Source organism: Salvelinus namaycush, chromosome 28, assembly GCF_016432855.1.
Source record: "Salvelinus namaycush isolate Seneca chromosome 28, SaNama_1.0, whole genome shotgun sequence".
Lineage (NCBI taxonomy): Eukaryota > Metazoa > Chordata > Actinopteri > Salmoniformes > Salmonidae > Salvelinus > Salvelinus namaycush.
In genome coordinates, this window is record NC_052334.1 from 20,791,953 (window position 1) to 20,809,414 (window position 17,462).

General features: G+C 40.3%; 1 protein-coding gene across 1 annotated transcript; it reads right to left on the bottom strand.

Annotated features, from left to right (window-relative positions):
* Window positions 1-853: 853 nt before the first annotated feature.
* Window positions 854-9,659, bottom strand: commd8 (COMM domain containing 8). Its single transcript, XM_038967395.1, has 5 exons — window positions 9,557-9,659; window positions 8,428-8,583; window positions 3,101-3,253; window positions 2,647-2,802; window positions 854-1,308 (listed from the first exon to the last, which is right to left on the bottom strand). Exons 1-5 carry the CDS (start codon window positions 9,599-9,601, stop codon window positions 1,288-1,290), a joined length of 531 nt encoding a protein of 176 aa, XP_038823323.1. The 5' UTR covers window positions 9,602-9,659; the 3' UTR covers window positions 854-1,287.
* Between the last annotated feature and the right edge of the window lie 7,803 nt (window positions 9,660-17,462).

A 17,462-nucleotide genomic window follows, 5' to 3' on the forward strand; every position in this document is an offset into this window, starting at 1 on the left:
TTCAGGCATTATGCTTCCGGTTGTGTGTGTGTGAGCTTTCAGGCATTATGCTTCCGGTTGTGTGTGTGCGGGTTCAGGCATTATGCTTCTAGTGGTTGTGTGCTCGTTCAGGCATTATACTTCTGGTTGCGCGTGCGTTCAGGCATTATGCTTCCGGTTGTGTGTGTGTATGCAAGTTCAGGCATTATGCTTCCGGTTGTGTGTGTGTGAGCGTTCAGGCATTATGCTTCTGGTTGTGTGCGTGCGTGCTTTCAGGCATTATGCTTCTGGTTGTGTGTGTGCGCTCGCGTTCAGGCATTTTGCCTCTGGTTGTGTGTGCGCGTGTTCAGGCAAAATGCACATCTAACCTAGCTTGCAAAGTCAGGTTACCTCTTAAAAAGACTGCTCTAATAGCAAGTCCTGTATATGCCCAACTAGAACACGCACCGGGTTCTCATCCAACACTAGAGACTTGGACTTTTTGTCAACATGGTCTTTTTTACATAACTCATTAAAATATTAATGCATTATAGCGCTGCCATATTGTGGTCCAGATGTGATGAAAATTAGGCCCTCCATGACTCTCTACCCCCCACTGCTGTTTTGGTGAATAACATCATAGGCATGCTGACTAGTACCAGGCATACGCAAAGGAAGATTTTGCACACAGTGTGGATCTGTATTAAATATTCAACAGACAGAAAAAAAATGGAAGGGGTATTATTTGGTCTGATATATAACATTGCCTCTGGGGATGACCTTGACAATCTTTTCACCTAGCCAATCAACCGAGATCAGGAAGGACAAGAGAAAGAGATGAAGCCATTTCAGAGTATGGAGACAGCCTACAGCTCTAATATATATTCCATTGAAGAAAAGGTCAAACGTTAATATTTATTATACAGTAATAGAATGGATTACAAAAAAACACAGCAAAAATAAAAAAGTACAAAAGACTACTTCTTACTGCAGTCTTGGGAATCTATCTTAGGCTGAAGTATGATTCTATATCCTTTTCCCTAAAATGTGCACTCATTCACTCCCCCTCATGGATTGAAAATAAATGGAATATGGTGCAACACCCACTATCCCATGCTTACACAAGTTCAATGATTTTGAATTCATGAGGGGAAGCGTAGGAATCAGTGCCTAAGGGGGTTGAAGGCAAAAAGCTGTATTTGGATCAGACCACTGTTTCCAGAAAGACCCTGCATCATAGTTCAGTGTCCCTCTATGATGATATAGCAAGTCCCCTTAATAAGAGCCATAGATGAAAGGGCACAGTGAAATAAATGTATATCGCCACCATCACTTCAGCTGTAGTACCACCTGTAAGGACACAAATACACACTATCAGGATACATACACACAGATGTAGTGTGCACATAGAGTTGGATAGAGGGCTCTTGTGCCTGCTTTAGCATAGACAGTGCCATTGAGGGCTTCCACCATTTTAAAGTAGTCAACTGGATGAGACTTACTATGGGTTAAGAAAGGAGTGGTCAACTAATGAATTATACTCCTGAACAAACTTTCCATAAATGCAGGTGGCAGTAAATCACCAACATTTGATTGATACCTATTCAGAGAAAACACACTCCAGCACAGTAGACAGTGGTATGCACATTTTTTGTTTATTTATGAACTGCCAATACACTCAGAAGTAGACTACTTTATAATGGAGATAGCATGGGCAACACCATTGAGGGCTGTAGGTATTGACGTGTTGAAAGTACCGAATTGTCTGTTCAGCCAGTTAACACAGCTCAAAAACCCATACAAGACACTCAATCAGGGGTCTCTTCACATTTCCCAAGTCAACAACAGAGGCTGGGAGACACAGTGCTGTATAAAGCAATGACTACATCAAATTCTCTTCCACCTCAGGTAACTCGGGCAAGCAATAAAATCAATAAAAACCACCTCAAGAAACAACGTGGACTGTGGAGACACACACACCCCTCCACACATTATTCATAGTATTATTATTCTCCTCTTTTTTTTTTTTTTTAAATAGTCGTAGTGTTCTTAGTTTAAATGTGTTGCTGTTCTTGTCCATTAGTATGTTTTGTGTGGACCCCAGGAAGAATAGCTGCTGCTTCTTCAACAGTTAACTGGGATCCGAAGAAAAATCATAAATCATATGAGATGGGCTGTCCTCAAGTGTGTATCAAATGTAAACTGTCAGCACTGCAAAAACCACACACACAAAAAATAACATACTGTGAACTGCTGTTGGGATACAAATATATTTACCTGGATAAACGCCCTTCTGTAATACACAAATGTCTTCTAGGACAGAGGGAATATGGAACGATTGGGAAAGAACAGTCCCTTTAAGTGAATGAGCGTGCAAAAACTGGCAGAAATCACCAGCTATTATGCTCCTGACATCAGTAGGTGAAAAGATAATGATATTAAACTATTGGTGGAACTGCCAAGAAAACTGTTCTCAAGCCATCCAAATCACACCCTCCACTGATGCTGGCCAAACGCTCACACACGCATACATACACGCGCAAGCACTCATACACACATGCTGTGCATAACTATGCACCACTAAAACATTGGACATACAACATGTTGACACAAACACATTTGATTGGCAATGATAATACCCTAATTGTCATAATATGTGTGCATGTACGTGTGTCCCTGAAGGTTTACCTTATTGGCAGCCTCCATTGAGCTGATGAGTGTTTGTAATTCCTCTCGGTTCATCTCGACAGACACAGGCTTCAGGGCCCCGTTCTCCTTCACGTCCAAACTGAGGTTGAGTAGAGGGGTCTGGAGAGACGAGATCTTATCGCTGGCCAATGCCAGCTGAACAGAGACAGAGAGGCTTAGGATTCTAGTGTATAGAAATCATTGTGGTAGCAGTAGTAGACATGGTGAACCATACACATCAGCATTTCACCCCGGATTAATTAATGACTGACATCACATAATGTATAAATACCAGGTGAAACAGGTCTGTAAAAAAGCATAACCACTTTTTTCATTTGACCTGTATGTCCCATTGAGATAAAAAATATAATATATTTTTCAAGGGAGTCCTGATCAATCAGTTTACCAATCAAACAAAGATTGTGGTCTCCTCACTATAGTCCAGGGAATTCACCTTTATATGCCAGTCAAAGTCCTGGAGGGTGGAGCTGGACACGTTATTGGTCCTCTCTACCAGCGCCTGGCGGATCTCCTCCCGTCTGGCCCTCAGGACGGTCAGCACGGCCTCCCCGTACCCCCGGCCCACGTCTGCCAACGATGCCAGCACCTGCCCAAAGCAGAACAGGCTGGCAGTTGCACTAATAAATAATCACTCATACTGTACAGTTCAAATTCAAAATAACTTAGGATTTTATTGTGTGGGATAATACATTGGCCGACATTAAACAACAAACATGATACACAAAAACGGTCAACACAGAAGACACAGGACAATATTAATTTAAACGACATGTTTTTTTGTAAATATGTTCCTTAGCTCGTCTTTCACATCTGGTGCAACAGCTCCTGGTGATTATGCAATGAATATCAAATGGCTGGTCTTGTTTCAATCTGCCTGTAATTCTATTTACACATATAAAATATTCAGTTAATTAGTTTCTCAACTGAAACAGATGAGTCTGTGTGTCCCTGTAATTATTCATAAATATTGTCAATATGGCTGGAGGAGATGGTTGCCGTTTTACAGTCCCCTAACCAATGTTTTTTCGCGTTATTTGTAACTTATTTTGTACAGAATGTTTCTGCCACCGTCTCTTATGACCGAAAAGAGCTTCTAGATATATCAGGACAGCGATTACTCACCTCGTACTGGAAGAATACTTTTTCTTTAAAGAGTCGGACGCAAACATCCGCACTGAGCTAAAGGGTAGAACTACCGCTTTCAAGGAGCGGAACACTAACCCGGAAGCTTATAAATATCCTGCAATGCCCTCCGGTGAACCATCAAACAGGCAAAGCGTCAATACAGGACTAAGATTGAATCGTACTACAAACTATTACAGACTACAAAGGGAAGCACAGCTGCGAGCTGCCCACTGACACGAGCATACCAGACGAGCTAAATTACTTCTATGCTCTGATTGAGGCAAGCAACACTGAAGCATGCATGAGAGCATCAGCTGTTCCGGAGCGACTGTGTGATCACTCTCTCCGTAGCCGATGTGAGTAAGACCTTTAAACAGGTCAACGGCCGCAAGGCCAGACAGATTACCAGGACGTGTACTCCGAGGATGTGCTGACCAACTGGCAAGTGTCTTCACTGACATGTTCAATCTGTCCCTGACTGAGTCTGTAATACCAACATGTTTCAAGCAGACCGCCATAGTCCCTGTGACCAAGAACACTAAGGTAACCTGCCTAAATGACTTTCGACTCGTAGCACTCACGTCTGTAACCATGAAGTGCTTTGAAAGGCTGGTCATAGCTCACAACACCATTATTCCAGAAACCCTAGACCGACTCCAATTTGCATACCGCCCCAACAGATCCACAGATGATGCAATCTCTATTGCACTCCACACTGCCCTTTCCCACCTGGATAAAAAGAACATCTATGTGAGAATGCTATTCATTGACTACAGCTCAGCGTTCAACACCATAGTGCCCTCAAAGTTCATTACTAAGCTAAGGACCCTGGGACTAAACACCTCCCTCTGCAACTGGATCCTGGACTTAATGACAGGCCGCCCCCCAGGTGGTAAGGGTAGGTAACAACACATCCACGCTGTTCCTCAACACGGGAGACCCTCAGGGGTGCGTGCTCAGTCCCTTCCTGTACTCCCTGTTCACTCATGACTGCATGGCCAGGCACGACTCCAACACCATCATTAAGTTTGCCGATCACACAACAGTGGTTGGCCTGATCACCGACTACGGTGAGACAGCCTATAGGGAGGAGGTCAGAGACCTGGCTGTGTGGTGCCAGTGTAACAGTATAACTTTAAACCGTCCCCTCGCCCCGACCTCGGGCGCGAACCAGGGACCCTCTGCACACATCAACAACTGACACCCACGAAGCGTCGTTACCCATCGCTCCACAAAAGCCGCGGCCCTTGCAGAGCAAGGGGCACACTACATCTAGGTTTCAGAGCAAGTGACGTAACTGATTGAAACGCTACTAGCGCGTACCCGCTAACTAGCTAGCCATTTCACATCCGTTACACTCACCCCCCTTTCAACCTCCTCCTTTTCCGCAGCAACCAGTGATCCGGGTCAACAGCATCAATGTAACAGTATAACTTTAAACCGTCCCCTCGCCCCGACACGGGCGCGAACCAGGGACCCTCTGCACACATCAACAACGGTCGCCCACGAAGCATCGTTACCCATCGCTCCACAAAGGCCACGGCCCTTGCAGAGCAAGGGGCACACTACATCTAGGTTTCAGAGCAAGTGACGTAACTGATTGAAACGCTACTAGCGCGTACCCGCTAACTAGCTAGCCATTTCACATCCGTTACACCAGGATAACAACCTCTCCCTCAATGTAATCAAGGCAAAGGAGATGATTGTGGACAACAGGAAAAGGAGGACCGAGCATGTCCCCATTCTCATCGACAGGGCTGTAGTGGAGCAGGTTGATAGCTTCAAGTTCCTTGGTGTCCACATCACCAACAAACTATCATGGTCCAAAAACACCAAGACCGTAGTGAAGAGGGCACGACAAAGCCTATTCCCCCTCAGAAGACTGAAAAGATTTGGTATGGGTCCTCAGATCCTCAAATATTTCGAAGGCTGCATCATCGAGAGCATCCTGACTGGTTGCATCACTGCCTGGTATGGCAACTGCTCGGCCTCCGACCGCAAGGCACTACAGAGGGTAGTGCGTATGACCCAACTGGGGCCAAGCTTCCTGCCATCCAGGACCTCTATACCAGGCGGCAGAGGAAGGTCCTAAAAATTGTCAAAGACTCCAGCCACCCTAGTCATAGACTGTTCTCTCTGCTCCCGCACGGCAAGCCGTACCGGAGCGCCAAGTCTAGGTCCAAAAGGCTTCTTAACAGCTTCTACCCCCAAGCCATAAGACTCCTGAACAGCAATCAATCAACAAACAATCAAATGACTACCCAGACTATTTGCATTACCCCCCCTCTTTTTTACGCTGCTGCTACTCTGTTTATTATGTATGCATAGTCACTTTAACTCTACCTACATGTACATATTACCTCAATTACCTCGACTAACCTGTACCCCCGCACATTGACTCTGTACCAGTACCCCCTGTATATAGCCTCACTACTGTTATTTTACTGCTGCTCTTTAATTATTTATTATTTTTTACTTAACTCTTATTTTTCTTAAAACTGCATTGTTGGTTAAGGGCTTGTAAGTAAGTATTTCACTGTAAGATGATCTACACCTGTTGTATTCGGCGCATGTGACAAATAAGATTTTATTTGATGTAACTCGTTACTGAAGGAAGAAGGAAACCGCACACTGCTCTTGATAGTATCACCGATATTTAATAAGCTTACGTATCGGCCACACGGCCTTCATCAGAGCTTTTGTGATTTTTTAAAATTTGCACCCTTATGTAGACCTGGCCCCACCCACATCCGTTCTACACATCGAAGGGGGTTGGAGGCAAAGGAAAAACAAATAAGTGCTACCAAATATAACAATATGCATTTCATAAATATTACAAAAGTGTATAAATAAGGCGTATTGAACACGTCTGTAAAATCTCAATGAGGACATAGCAAGTTTTCATTAGTCATTGGGTACATTGTACGAAAAACGTCAGAATAATCTACAATAGACACATATTTCATGTTCAAATTCACAACATAACATACATAGGCATCTCATCATTAAGTCCTTTAGGAAATAATGTCTGGAGGGTGAAAATCCAAAAACATTCTCTTTTACTCAGAGTATTATTAATATCTCCTCCTCTGTCTGATATCTTAACTTTCTCTATGCAACAAAATCTAAAGGTTTTGCTTCATGCTTCATGTCATTGAAATGTACAGCGACTGGATAATCCCTGTCATTTCTCCTGATTGAACAATTATGTTCACTAATTCTCTGTTTGAGAGAGCGGGTGGTTTTACCAACATAACAGAGCCCACATGGACATTTAATAATGTAAATAACATGGGTGGTGGAACACGTAATAATGTAATTTATTTGGAACCGTTTTCCTGTGTGTGGGTGGCAGAAATATTCACACGTCATCATATTGTTGCACTGTGCGCATCCTCTGCATTTATAGCTACCATTTGACCATTTGGTAGAGGGCGTAAAAGAGCTTGGCTAATTTTCTTTTGTGGCTGGCAGTTGGCATGAACCAATTTATTGCGTAAATTGCGACCTCTCCTATACACAATACGTGGTGGATATTTAAATTCAGCCGGAAAAGCTGGGTCCAATGATAAAATATGCCAGTTTCCCACTTTTCGCGAATTTGAACATGAAATATGTGTCTATTGTAGATTATTCTGACGTTTTTCGTACGATGTACCCAATGACTAATGAAAACTTGCTATGTCCTCATTGAGATTTTACAGACGTGTTCAATACGCCTTATTTATACACTTTTGTAATATTTATGAAATGCATATTGTTATATTTGGTAGCACTTATTTGTTTTTCCTTTGCCTCCAACCCCCTTCGATGTGTAGAACGGATGTGGGTGGGGCCAGGTCTACATAAGGGTGCAAAAAAAATGTAATCACAAAAGCTCTGACGAAGGCCGTGTGGCCGATACGTAAGCTTATTAAATATCGGTGATACTATCAAGAGCAGTGTGCGGTTTCCTTTTTCCTTCAATTGTTGCCATGCACCTGCAAATAAGATTGCTCAGATGTGTGAGTGCCTTTTGAATTGTATGTAACTCGTTACTGAAATAACTAATATGTAACGTTTAGCACTTGAAAATGTAGACCTAGTTGTTGGCATTGAATGTTACTATGCTGTGTCAAAGTTAAATTCTATGGGAACAGTATGATTGATGCCTGGTTGAACTTTCCTCCTGAGTGCCAAACAACATAGCAACCTGAAACCAACACACTGTATACACCTGACACACTCAACCCATGGTCTACTCTGCAGCCATAACAAACACAGCCTACCACACACTGCAGCACTCACACAGGGGGTGCCCATTTTTGTTCTTGCTCAGCAAAAACACAGCACCCTCGGAGCATCCCCCAGGAATGGATTAAGAAACACTGACCTAACCCTACACTCTTCATATTTCCCCAACAAACCCAACACACTATACTTCAGCCATCAAGAGGCCCTACACAAACCTAATACACACTGAAGAGTCAAACACCATGTGACTGACATAGAACCTTCAAAAACCAGTGAGTCACTGCATTGTACACCTTAGAAACCCAACTCCAGTCACATCTGAGTCAATGGTCAGTCATGCATGGAACATGACTCTGTCAAACATGCATGATACAACTCCAAACTCACTGACTCCTAGCTCACCTCTTCGTCTGGGGTGTTCTTACCGACGGCGAGCCGGAACAGAGAGGAGAGGGAGTCAAGGAGCTCCATCCATTCTACAAGGGTCCACATGTCACCATAGTCTGCCATCCGAGGGGACTCCCGCCCACATACACCATCCACCACCCTGTGTAATAGCTGGGGGAAAGAAAATGTGTATCATCATCATGATGATGGTAGCCTATGGTAGGATTTAATCTACCCACCAAAACAAGTCAGTAAACAATGCCATGCCCATGTTTGTGTGGAGGTCATAGTGTTTTGGAGTAACTGACTTATCTGCATGCTTTGGATTTACAATCAAGCATAATGCTCCCTCTGCTGGTCAATTGTTGGTTCAGTGTGTGCTTATGACAATGACATGGGCACACTTTGCCAAATTGAGCCCTAACAGCTACACCCAGGCAATCATAGATCAGAAAGGATTACACGGGTTTAAATAATATGATGACAGCTCCACAAAGCCTATCATGAGTAAAGTTGAAGTAATTACCATATCCTTTCAGACCTACTAGAGTATTTATAGGGGCGGTTTACGATTGAGTATTGATATGCTTTCCAAATGGTTAGATGCAGAAAACACACAATGGATCATCAATACACATTGTATCTGAATTGGGGAGCTTGCAACAACATTGTAAGCTACATAGTTACAACAGTACTACAAATCACATTTTAGCCCTTGATTGAGAGTATAATATCTTGTTTTCATATTATATAAACAGCCCCGAGGGTACTCAAAAGCCTCTGTTGTATCGTCTCATCTGAATGCACAAGCAAAGTATTTAGTCCATTGGATTGTAAACCTAATGGAAATCCTTTCTCCTCCTTCTGTAATACTATGTAGTTTAGTTTGTAGAGCATGGCGTTTGGAACACCAGGATAGTGGGTTCAATTCCCGGGCCTACCCATACGTAAAATGTATGCACGCATGACTGTATGTCAATTTGTTTAAAAACGTCTGCTAGATGGCATATATTACAATGGCCTGTTGCTATTTTTAAAGTAAACGCATGCACGGGTTCTCCTGATATTGCACTGTCTAGCTCCAGGACAGTGGTGAAAAAAATGCGACATGTATGAATCAAGGAAATGAATGTATTATACTTACTTTTGGACATTCTTCAGGACGTAATTTGTCAAGTAAATGTACCATGTTTTGTTGTCGAGTTTCGCCTTCCTTGTAAAACGTCACGAATCAGCTGATAAGTGATCACATGGTAAACCGGGGAAATCTGCTGTTTCCTGAGAGTACTTTTTCAGCGTGGCTAAACATTGGGATTTGTAATTATCATAACTCAAACTGGTCCATAAACAAAGGGCGCCTTCAAGTGGATAACTTTGTCAAGACTAGAGGGAATACAGTTTATGTCAAATTGATGTCTACATTTTTTTTGTTGCATATTAGCCAAACCAAACCCTTTTCCAAAAGTATCCAAATTCTCCCAACCTGCTGCGTAAGTTAAATCAAAATGTATGAAGAAAAAGGCCCTTTTCTTATAAAAAAAAATGCAGATTTGTAAAACTATTTAGAATCTTTAAAACGTATACAAAATAAAATGTATTCGCTACGTGTCTGTATTTGGTTTGATATAACGTTAATGTATTATTTTTTCTTCTCTTCCTTATTTCTTTGTGTAATCCCTCTGGCTGTTCTGTTTGTGTTTTGCATGTTGCTGTTTAATAAAAAATAAAAAAAAAATTACTACGAAAAGTGAATTCTGACATAATATATCCCGTGTTGTCAAACCCCCGCCATTCAAAGTGTGTTGCATTATGGGGATTTAAAAAAATCTGATTTGCCGACTACATCAGACAAGAAGAGGCCAAGCGAGAGGTTTTACTCAGCTCAAAGTATGTCCACGAAAATGACTCCACGAAGTGAGGAATTTTTGTATGGAGGTCAATAAGAGTGTGGAATTTGGTCAACAAAACATGTAATTGCAAATTTGCTAAGTGAGGTTTATTTGATCGAATTAAAGTTACGTAATGGTTAGATTGTTATGAATGTACTTTTTTTCTATATAAGTGGACGCACGTGGCATTTCGGCAACTAAGGGGGGAAAAACTACTTTAAATTGGAGTTGTCTGTTGTCATAGAGATAGATAGAGGACTCTGTTTTTGCGTGTACATTACCATGACAGGCTTTCACCATTTTATAGTAGTCAACTGGGTGGGGATTCCGACGAGTTGGGAGCAATCAGCCAATGAAAAATAAGAAAATTGACTACTTTAAAATAGAGAGAGCGTCAATGCCGATGTCCATGCTGTCACAGACGCCATGATGGTACAGATACAAATGTGAGTCCTCTATCTAGCTCTATGCCCTCTCATTGGCTAGAATGGTCACACATGATCTCGCCTCCTCCTGTCTGCTTCCATCTATATAAGGATATTAAAAATAAAAAAATATATATTTTTTTTTATTGACAACAAATCAATACAGAAAGTACATAAGGGAACACAAGTATAATAGATGATATATAATGGACAATCGAGCTAGGGGGTACAATATCACATTACAATTACACAAGGACCTTAAGGGACATACATACACTTACAATTCTAACAGCTTTTTTGTTAGTAGAGTATTTAATAGTCTTAAAATACAGTTCAATTTATTTTTGTAGGGTAAGAAAATGTGTTTTTTTGTTAGTAAATTTACATTTGTGTATATGAAATTTGGCCAAAAGAATAATGAAATTAATTACATAAAAATGTTTCAGCTTATTTTTATCGTATGTAAAGAATCCAAGCAGTACATCTCTCCACAATAGTGTAAAATCTTCATAAATGTGTTCAATTATAAATCTACTGATGTCTTGCCACAGTTTTCTTACATGTATACAATGCCAAAAGAGATGCAACACTGTTTCTGGGTGGTCATTACAAAAGGAGCAATTTGAATTGATGTTTTCCTTAAACTTCTTCATATAGTGGTTGGCAGGATAATATTTATGAATAATTTTAAAGGAAACCTCCTTAATTTTGTTAACAAGTAGGTATGTGTGTGGCAACATCCAAACTTTTCCCCAACAGATATTATCAATAAATCCATTCCAATAAGGCATGACATAAGGTATAGATACAACATCCTGCTGAAACAAGGTTCGTATCACTCTGTTGTTGAATGGGCCAAAAGAGAAACAAATCTTTCCTACTGATGAGTCAACAGGGTCAATAGAAGGTAGGCTCTGAGGGTCAGGTCTTGACACGTTCCTGAATAACAGAGCAACACCTGAGGGAATGGTGTCTAAAACAATTGCAAAATCTTTGGGTGTTACAGGGACCTTGTAAAGAGATAAGAATTCCTTATAACTGAGTAAAAGACCCTCTGCATTTACCAGTTGGCTCACCAATAGGATATTATTTCTGAACCAATATTCTAAAAACAAAGAAGTATTTTTATACAATATATCCCGATTATTCCATATATAATATATGTGTGGAGAAAAATTGTGTTTATAAATTAAGGACCATGACAAGAAAACCTGCCGATGAAAAGCAGAAAGTTTCACTGGAATTTTGTCAATATTATAATTGCATAACAACATGAAGTTAAGGCCACCAAAAGTAGAGAAGACATGATGAGGAATAAAATTCCAGATAGAAGTGGGTCTTCTTAGGAATTGTTTTATCCAATTGATCTTAAAAGTATTATTTAAAGTAGTAAAGTCCAGAAAATTCAGTCCACCATTCTCATAAGTGTTCATTACAACAGTTTTCCTAATGTAATGGGTACGGTTTCTCCAAAGAAAGTTGAAAAGCATCTGGTCTATCTCCTTGCTTATTTTACTGTCAAGATATAAAGATAGAGCGCCATATGTTAGTCTAGATATACCTTCAGCCTTGGTTATTAGGACTCTACCTTTTAAAGATAAGTCCCTCTGTAGCCATTGATTTAGCTTCTTCTGGGTATTTTTAATAAGAGGGTTAAAATTTAGTAAGCCTCTAGACTTCTGATCCTTTTTAATGGTTATGCCTAAATATGTAAGTTCTTCTTTTACTGGAATACCATAATATGAAGGTGTCACACAATATTTGACAGCTATGAGTTCACATTTATTAATGTTAAGGTATAGACCAGATGCTTTGGAAAAGGATTGTATCACATTGATCGATATGGGAATTTGGTTAGCGTCTTTCAGAAAAAGTGTAGTATCATCAGCCAGCTGGCTTATAATAATGTATTTACCAGCTATGGAAATACCTTGTACAGGACTATTTTTTAAAGAATTTGCAAGAAGTTGGGTGTTTAATAAAAACAGATACGGGGAGATAGGACAACCTTGCCTAATTCCTCTCTTTAACTCAAATCTAGGTGAGGTGCCATATTTCAATTTGATAGAGCTGTTACCATTTGCATAGAGAGTCTTAATAGCTTTACAGAAAAAATCCCCAAAGCCAAGTCTCTCAAGGGAGTGGAAGAGAAATTGATGCTCTACTGTGTCAAATGCTTTATAAAAATCTAAAAATAATATGAAGCTATCCTCAGTTATTAGGTCTGAGTAGTCAAGTATGTCTAATACTAGTCTGACATTGTTAGAAATATGTCTGTTCCTCATGAAGCCAGACTGTGTTTCATCAATGATTGCATCCAGGACTTCTTTAATTCTTTTTGCAAGTAGTAAAGCTAATATCTTATAGTCATTATTAAGAAGACAAATTGGACGCCAGTTATCGATGAGCAGCACTTATTTTTTAGGCTTAGGTATCAGTGTTATTAACCCCTGACTCATTGTAGGAGGGAGAACATTGTTTTTAATACTCTCTAAAAAGACTTCAAATAGGAAGGGAGCTATTTGTTCAGAAAATAATTTGTAAAATTCTGATGTAATTCCATCAACACCTGGTGATTTATTGTTCTTTAGATGTTTGATAGACTCTATAATCTCTTCAACTTTGATGGGTTCATCACACTGTTTAGATTCTATATCACTGATAGAGTGAACATTATTCAGTGAGTTAAAAAACATCTGTGGATTCCTGACAGTATGTAGAGCTATACAATTTTCTGTAAAAATTGCTACAGTATTTAGCGATTATTTTTTGGTCATCTGTAATAACACCATCAATGTTTAATTTATGGATAGTGTTATTTTTAGAGTGAAATTTCTCAAGTCTAAAGAAATAGGATGAATTCTGTTCTCCCTCCTCAATCCATTTTTTCCTAGATCTAATAAAGGCTCCTTCTGCTTTTAATCTATATATATTATCCAGTTTATTTTGTAACTCAATTAGTTCCATCTTCTCCTCCCCCGAGAGGCCGGCTGGGGACCTCTGAGAAAGGGAAGTTATCTTAATGATCACCTTTTCCTCCTCAGCTCTTCTGGTCTTAGCAAGATTACTACCATATTTTCTAAGGTATTTGGACACCTCAAATTTAAAGAGCTCCCAGTTCTTGCAATAAGATTTTTCTTCACAAGCCCTTTCCCAAAAGTGTGAGAGCAGATCTTTAACCTCAAATTTAACTATATCATTATTTAATAATGAGCTATTTAGCTTCCAGTAAGATGCACTGCCATGGTTAGTATCAGGGGTAAATATTTTGATATCAATGTAAATGGCCCTATGGTCTGTGAGGGGAGTAGTACAGATATTTGTAGTAACACACTCACTATCAATACATTTGGATATAAGCCAAAAATCTATTCTGGATTGTCAGGATATTAAAATACTTTCAAGTTTTTAATGTCACATGCACAAGTACAGTGAAATACCTTTCTTGAAAACACAACGATCAATAACAATGTAATACTATAAAACACACATGAGAATAGGAAAAAATACAAAGAACACAGTAAGCATACTTGGCTCCCAGTTGTAAAAGAAAATATGTGCTTGTAAGAAATGCTCCTCAGGCAATCTAGCTGAAAGGATACGCAAAGGCACAGCACCAACAGCTGACATGAAGAGGGGACTGGAATTGGAGATGACAGTGACTACTGCAAGATGCAGAATGTCAACTTCTCACCCTGTGGCCTCATCATACATCCTGACGTCCCTTGGCTTGCCACTTCTCCTGATGGCCTGGTCTACGACCCTCTCGAGCATCCATCTTTTGGCCTAGTTGATAATAAGAACCCAAACGTAAAGGGTTTTGTGGATTGCAAGTACATTCACATGCATAACGGTGAACCTTCCCTGAAGAAGCAGCATGCCTACTATTGGCAAGTTCAAGGTCAGCTCTACATCACTGGGTTGGAGTGGTGTGACTTTGTTGTCTGTGCGCATGAGGACATTCTGGTCGAGAGAAGACATAGAGACCCAGTGGTGTTCTCACTAATTAGAGAGAAGGGTGACTGTTACTACTTATGTGTACATGCAAAAGTTCTTAGGCAGGACAGACTAAATAACAACGGACATGCTCCTTGATCTTTCAATTAATGAAAGAGAAACAAACCAACAAATCTGTCTGTGCAATTAATAATTTAAAATAATTCAGTAAAATTGTTTCTGTTCTTTTGTCACTGTAAATAAAAACTCTTTACAACATTGTGTTTGGAGTAAGCAGTGGTGTTTATTATCAATAAATGGACTACAGGGTGTAACAGCAAAAAAAGGAAAGATGCATTGCAGTAGTAGCTCATTGCGCCTTGGACCATGCCTTAATTAACAAGAGGTCCACACTGTTAGTTTTGTGAGAAGGCAAGCCACAGCCCAGATGCCGGGGATGCTTCCCATCAGTGACACGAGGATCTCTTGGACATGGTAGTTATTCCACTGGAATTGCAAAGGCACGGCTCCCTTCTTCAAACGGCGAAGCCCACTAGAAGGTTCAATGAAATCTTAATTTCTTAACTTTCAATAACGATGCCGCACCAACTAATAACATTAACATTAACACTAACGTTAGCTAGGTAACGTTACTGGTAGCTAACGTTTGCTAGCTAAAGAGACAAACAAAATACACTAACTAAACGGATAAACAGAATTTTCAAGAAGAATGATTTTTTTTAAACGCTATAGAAGTATGATTATATTAATATACTGAGGTAATGATAAAACAAGCGACTTCGAGGCTACAATCAGGCTGACAGGAAGCTATGTATCGGATAGGAAGTGGGCGTTGCTACGTTGTGCAATAGGTATGTAGAGAAAAACAATTGAGCTTTGGTGGGCGGGCTTTTCCTTCCGAACAGTACTTTCAAATAGGGTGCCAGGGTTCGTCTTGGAAGCACGCTTTCCACTATGCTAAATATGAATCAAATCTGTTGAAATTACATTCACATAATTTGAAAGTTACAGCAAGGCGTTGGTGAGGACGCAACTTGTCATTTGGTCGAAACTAATTAGATTAGAAAATGATTGTTTGCTCTGTAGTTAGTTGGTTGGCTTTGCTAGTTAACAAGCTGATATCGCTGCTCAAATTGGGCAACGTTAGTTAGCTTGCTAGCGATGTTTTGAGGAGAACAGGCTAGCTCCCTGTCGACTCAACGGGATGGGAGAGAAGATTAGATGTACAGTTGCTTCAATCGGGGTGTTGGAGTACCCAAACGAAATGGCGGCAAACTGCCCCAGAGAGATAAAAAAAAAAGTGCGATCTCTCAGATTCTATCTTAATTAGAGAGTTAGACGTCTATGTTGAACGAATGCAATGATATACATTTTTATTGGCTTACTATTAGCTGCTTTTCCTGAAAATGTCTGATATACAGTACCAGTCGAAAGTTTGGACACCTACTCATTCCACCGTTTTTCTTATTTTTTAAATATTTTCTACATTGTATAATAGTGAATACATCAAAACTATGAATTAACACATGGAATCATGTAGTAACCAAAAAAGTGTTAAACAAATAAAAATATATGTTATATTTGAGGTTCTTCAAAGTAGCCATCCTTTGCCTTGAGGACAGCTTTGCATGCTCTTGGCATTCTCTCAACCAGCTTCATGAGATATTCACCTGGAATGCATTTCAATTAATAGGTGTGCCTTGTTAAAAGCTAATTTGTGGAATTTATTTCCTTAATGTGTTTGAGCCAATCAATTGTGTTGTGACAAGGTAGGGGTGGTATACAGAAGATCGCCCTATTTGGTAAAAGACCACGTACATATTATGGCAAGAACAGCTCAAATAAGCAAAGAGAAACAACAGTCCATCATTACTTTAAGACAATAAGGTCAGTCAATCCAGAACATTTCAAGAACTTTTAAAGTTTCTTCAGTTGCAAGTCGCAAAAACCATCAAGCGCTATGATGAAACTGGCTCTCATGAGGACCGCCACATGAAAGGAAGACCCAGAGTTACTTTTGCTGCAGAGGATAAGTACATTAGTTAACTGCATCTCAGATTGCAACGCAAATAAATGCTTGAGTTCAAGTAACGGATACATCTCAACATCAACTGTTCAGATGAGAACAAACTCTACTAAAGGACACCAATAAGAAGAGACTTGCTTGGGTCAAGAAACACGAGCAATGGACATTAGACCGGTGGAAATCTGTCCTTTTGATCTGATGAGTCCAAATTGGAGATTTTTGGTTCCAACCACTGTGTCCTTGTGAGATGCAGAGTAGGTGAATTGATGATCTCTGCATGTGTGGTTCCCACTGTGAAGCATGGAGGAGGTGTGGGGTCGCAGACACTGATTTATTTAGAATGCAAAAGACACTTAACCAGCATGGCTACCACAGCATTCTGCAGCAATACACGATCCCATCTGGTTTGCACTTAGTGGGACTATCATTTATTTTTCAACAGGACAATGACCCAAAACACACCTCCAGGCTGTGTAAGGGCTATTTAACCAAGAAGGAGAGTGATGGAGTGCTGCATCAGATGACCTGGCCTCCACAATCACCTGACCTCAACCCAATTGAGATGGTTTGGGATGAGTTGGACTCCAAAGTGAAGGAAAAGGATCATCTTGTCTTGTCTGGACCCAGTGCAGATCTAGGATCATTGTTGCTTTTAGATCATAATGTATCAAATTACATGGACTGGTGGGACCTGACCCTAGATCAGTACTCCTACTCTTGGATGCTTTGTGAATATGGGCTCTGGTGTGATCT

Coding starts and splice junctions, on each gene's coding strand:
- commd8 (XM_038967395.1), bottom strand. CDS start 9,601: ATGGTACATTTACTTGACAAATTACGTCCTGAAGAATGTCCAAAA. Junction 3,254..8,427: donor AGAACACCCCAGACGAAGAG/GTGAGCTAGGAG, acceptor TGCTTTGGGCAG/GTGCTGGCATCGTTGGCAGA. Junction 1,309..2,646: donor CAATGGAGGCTGCCAATAAG/GTAAACCTTCAG, acceptor GTGTCCTTACAG/GTGGTACTACAGCTGAAGTG.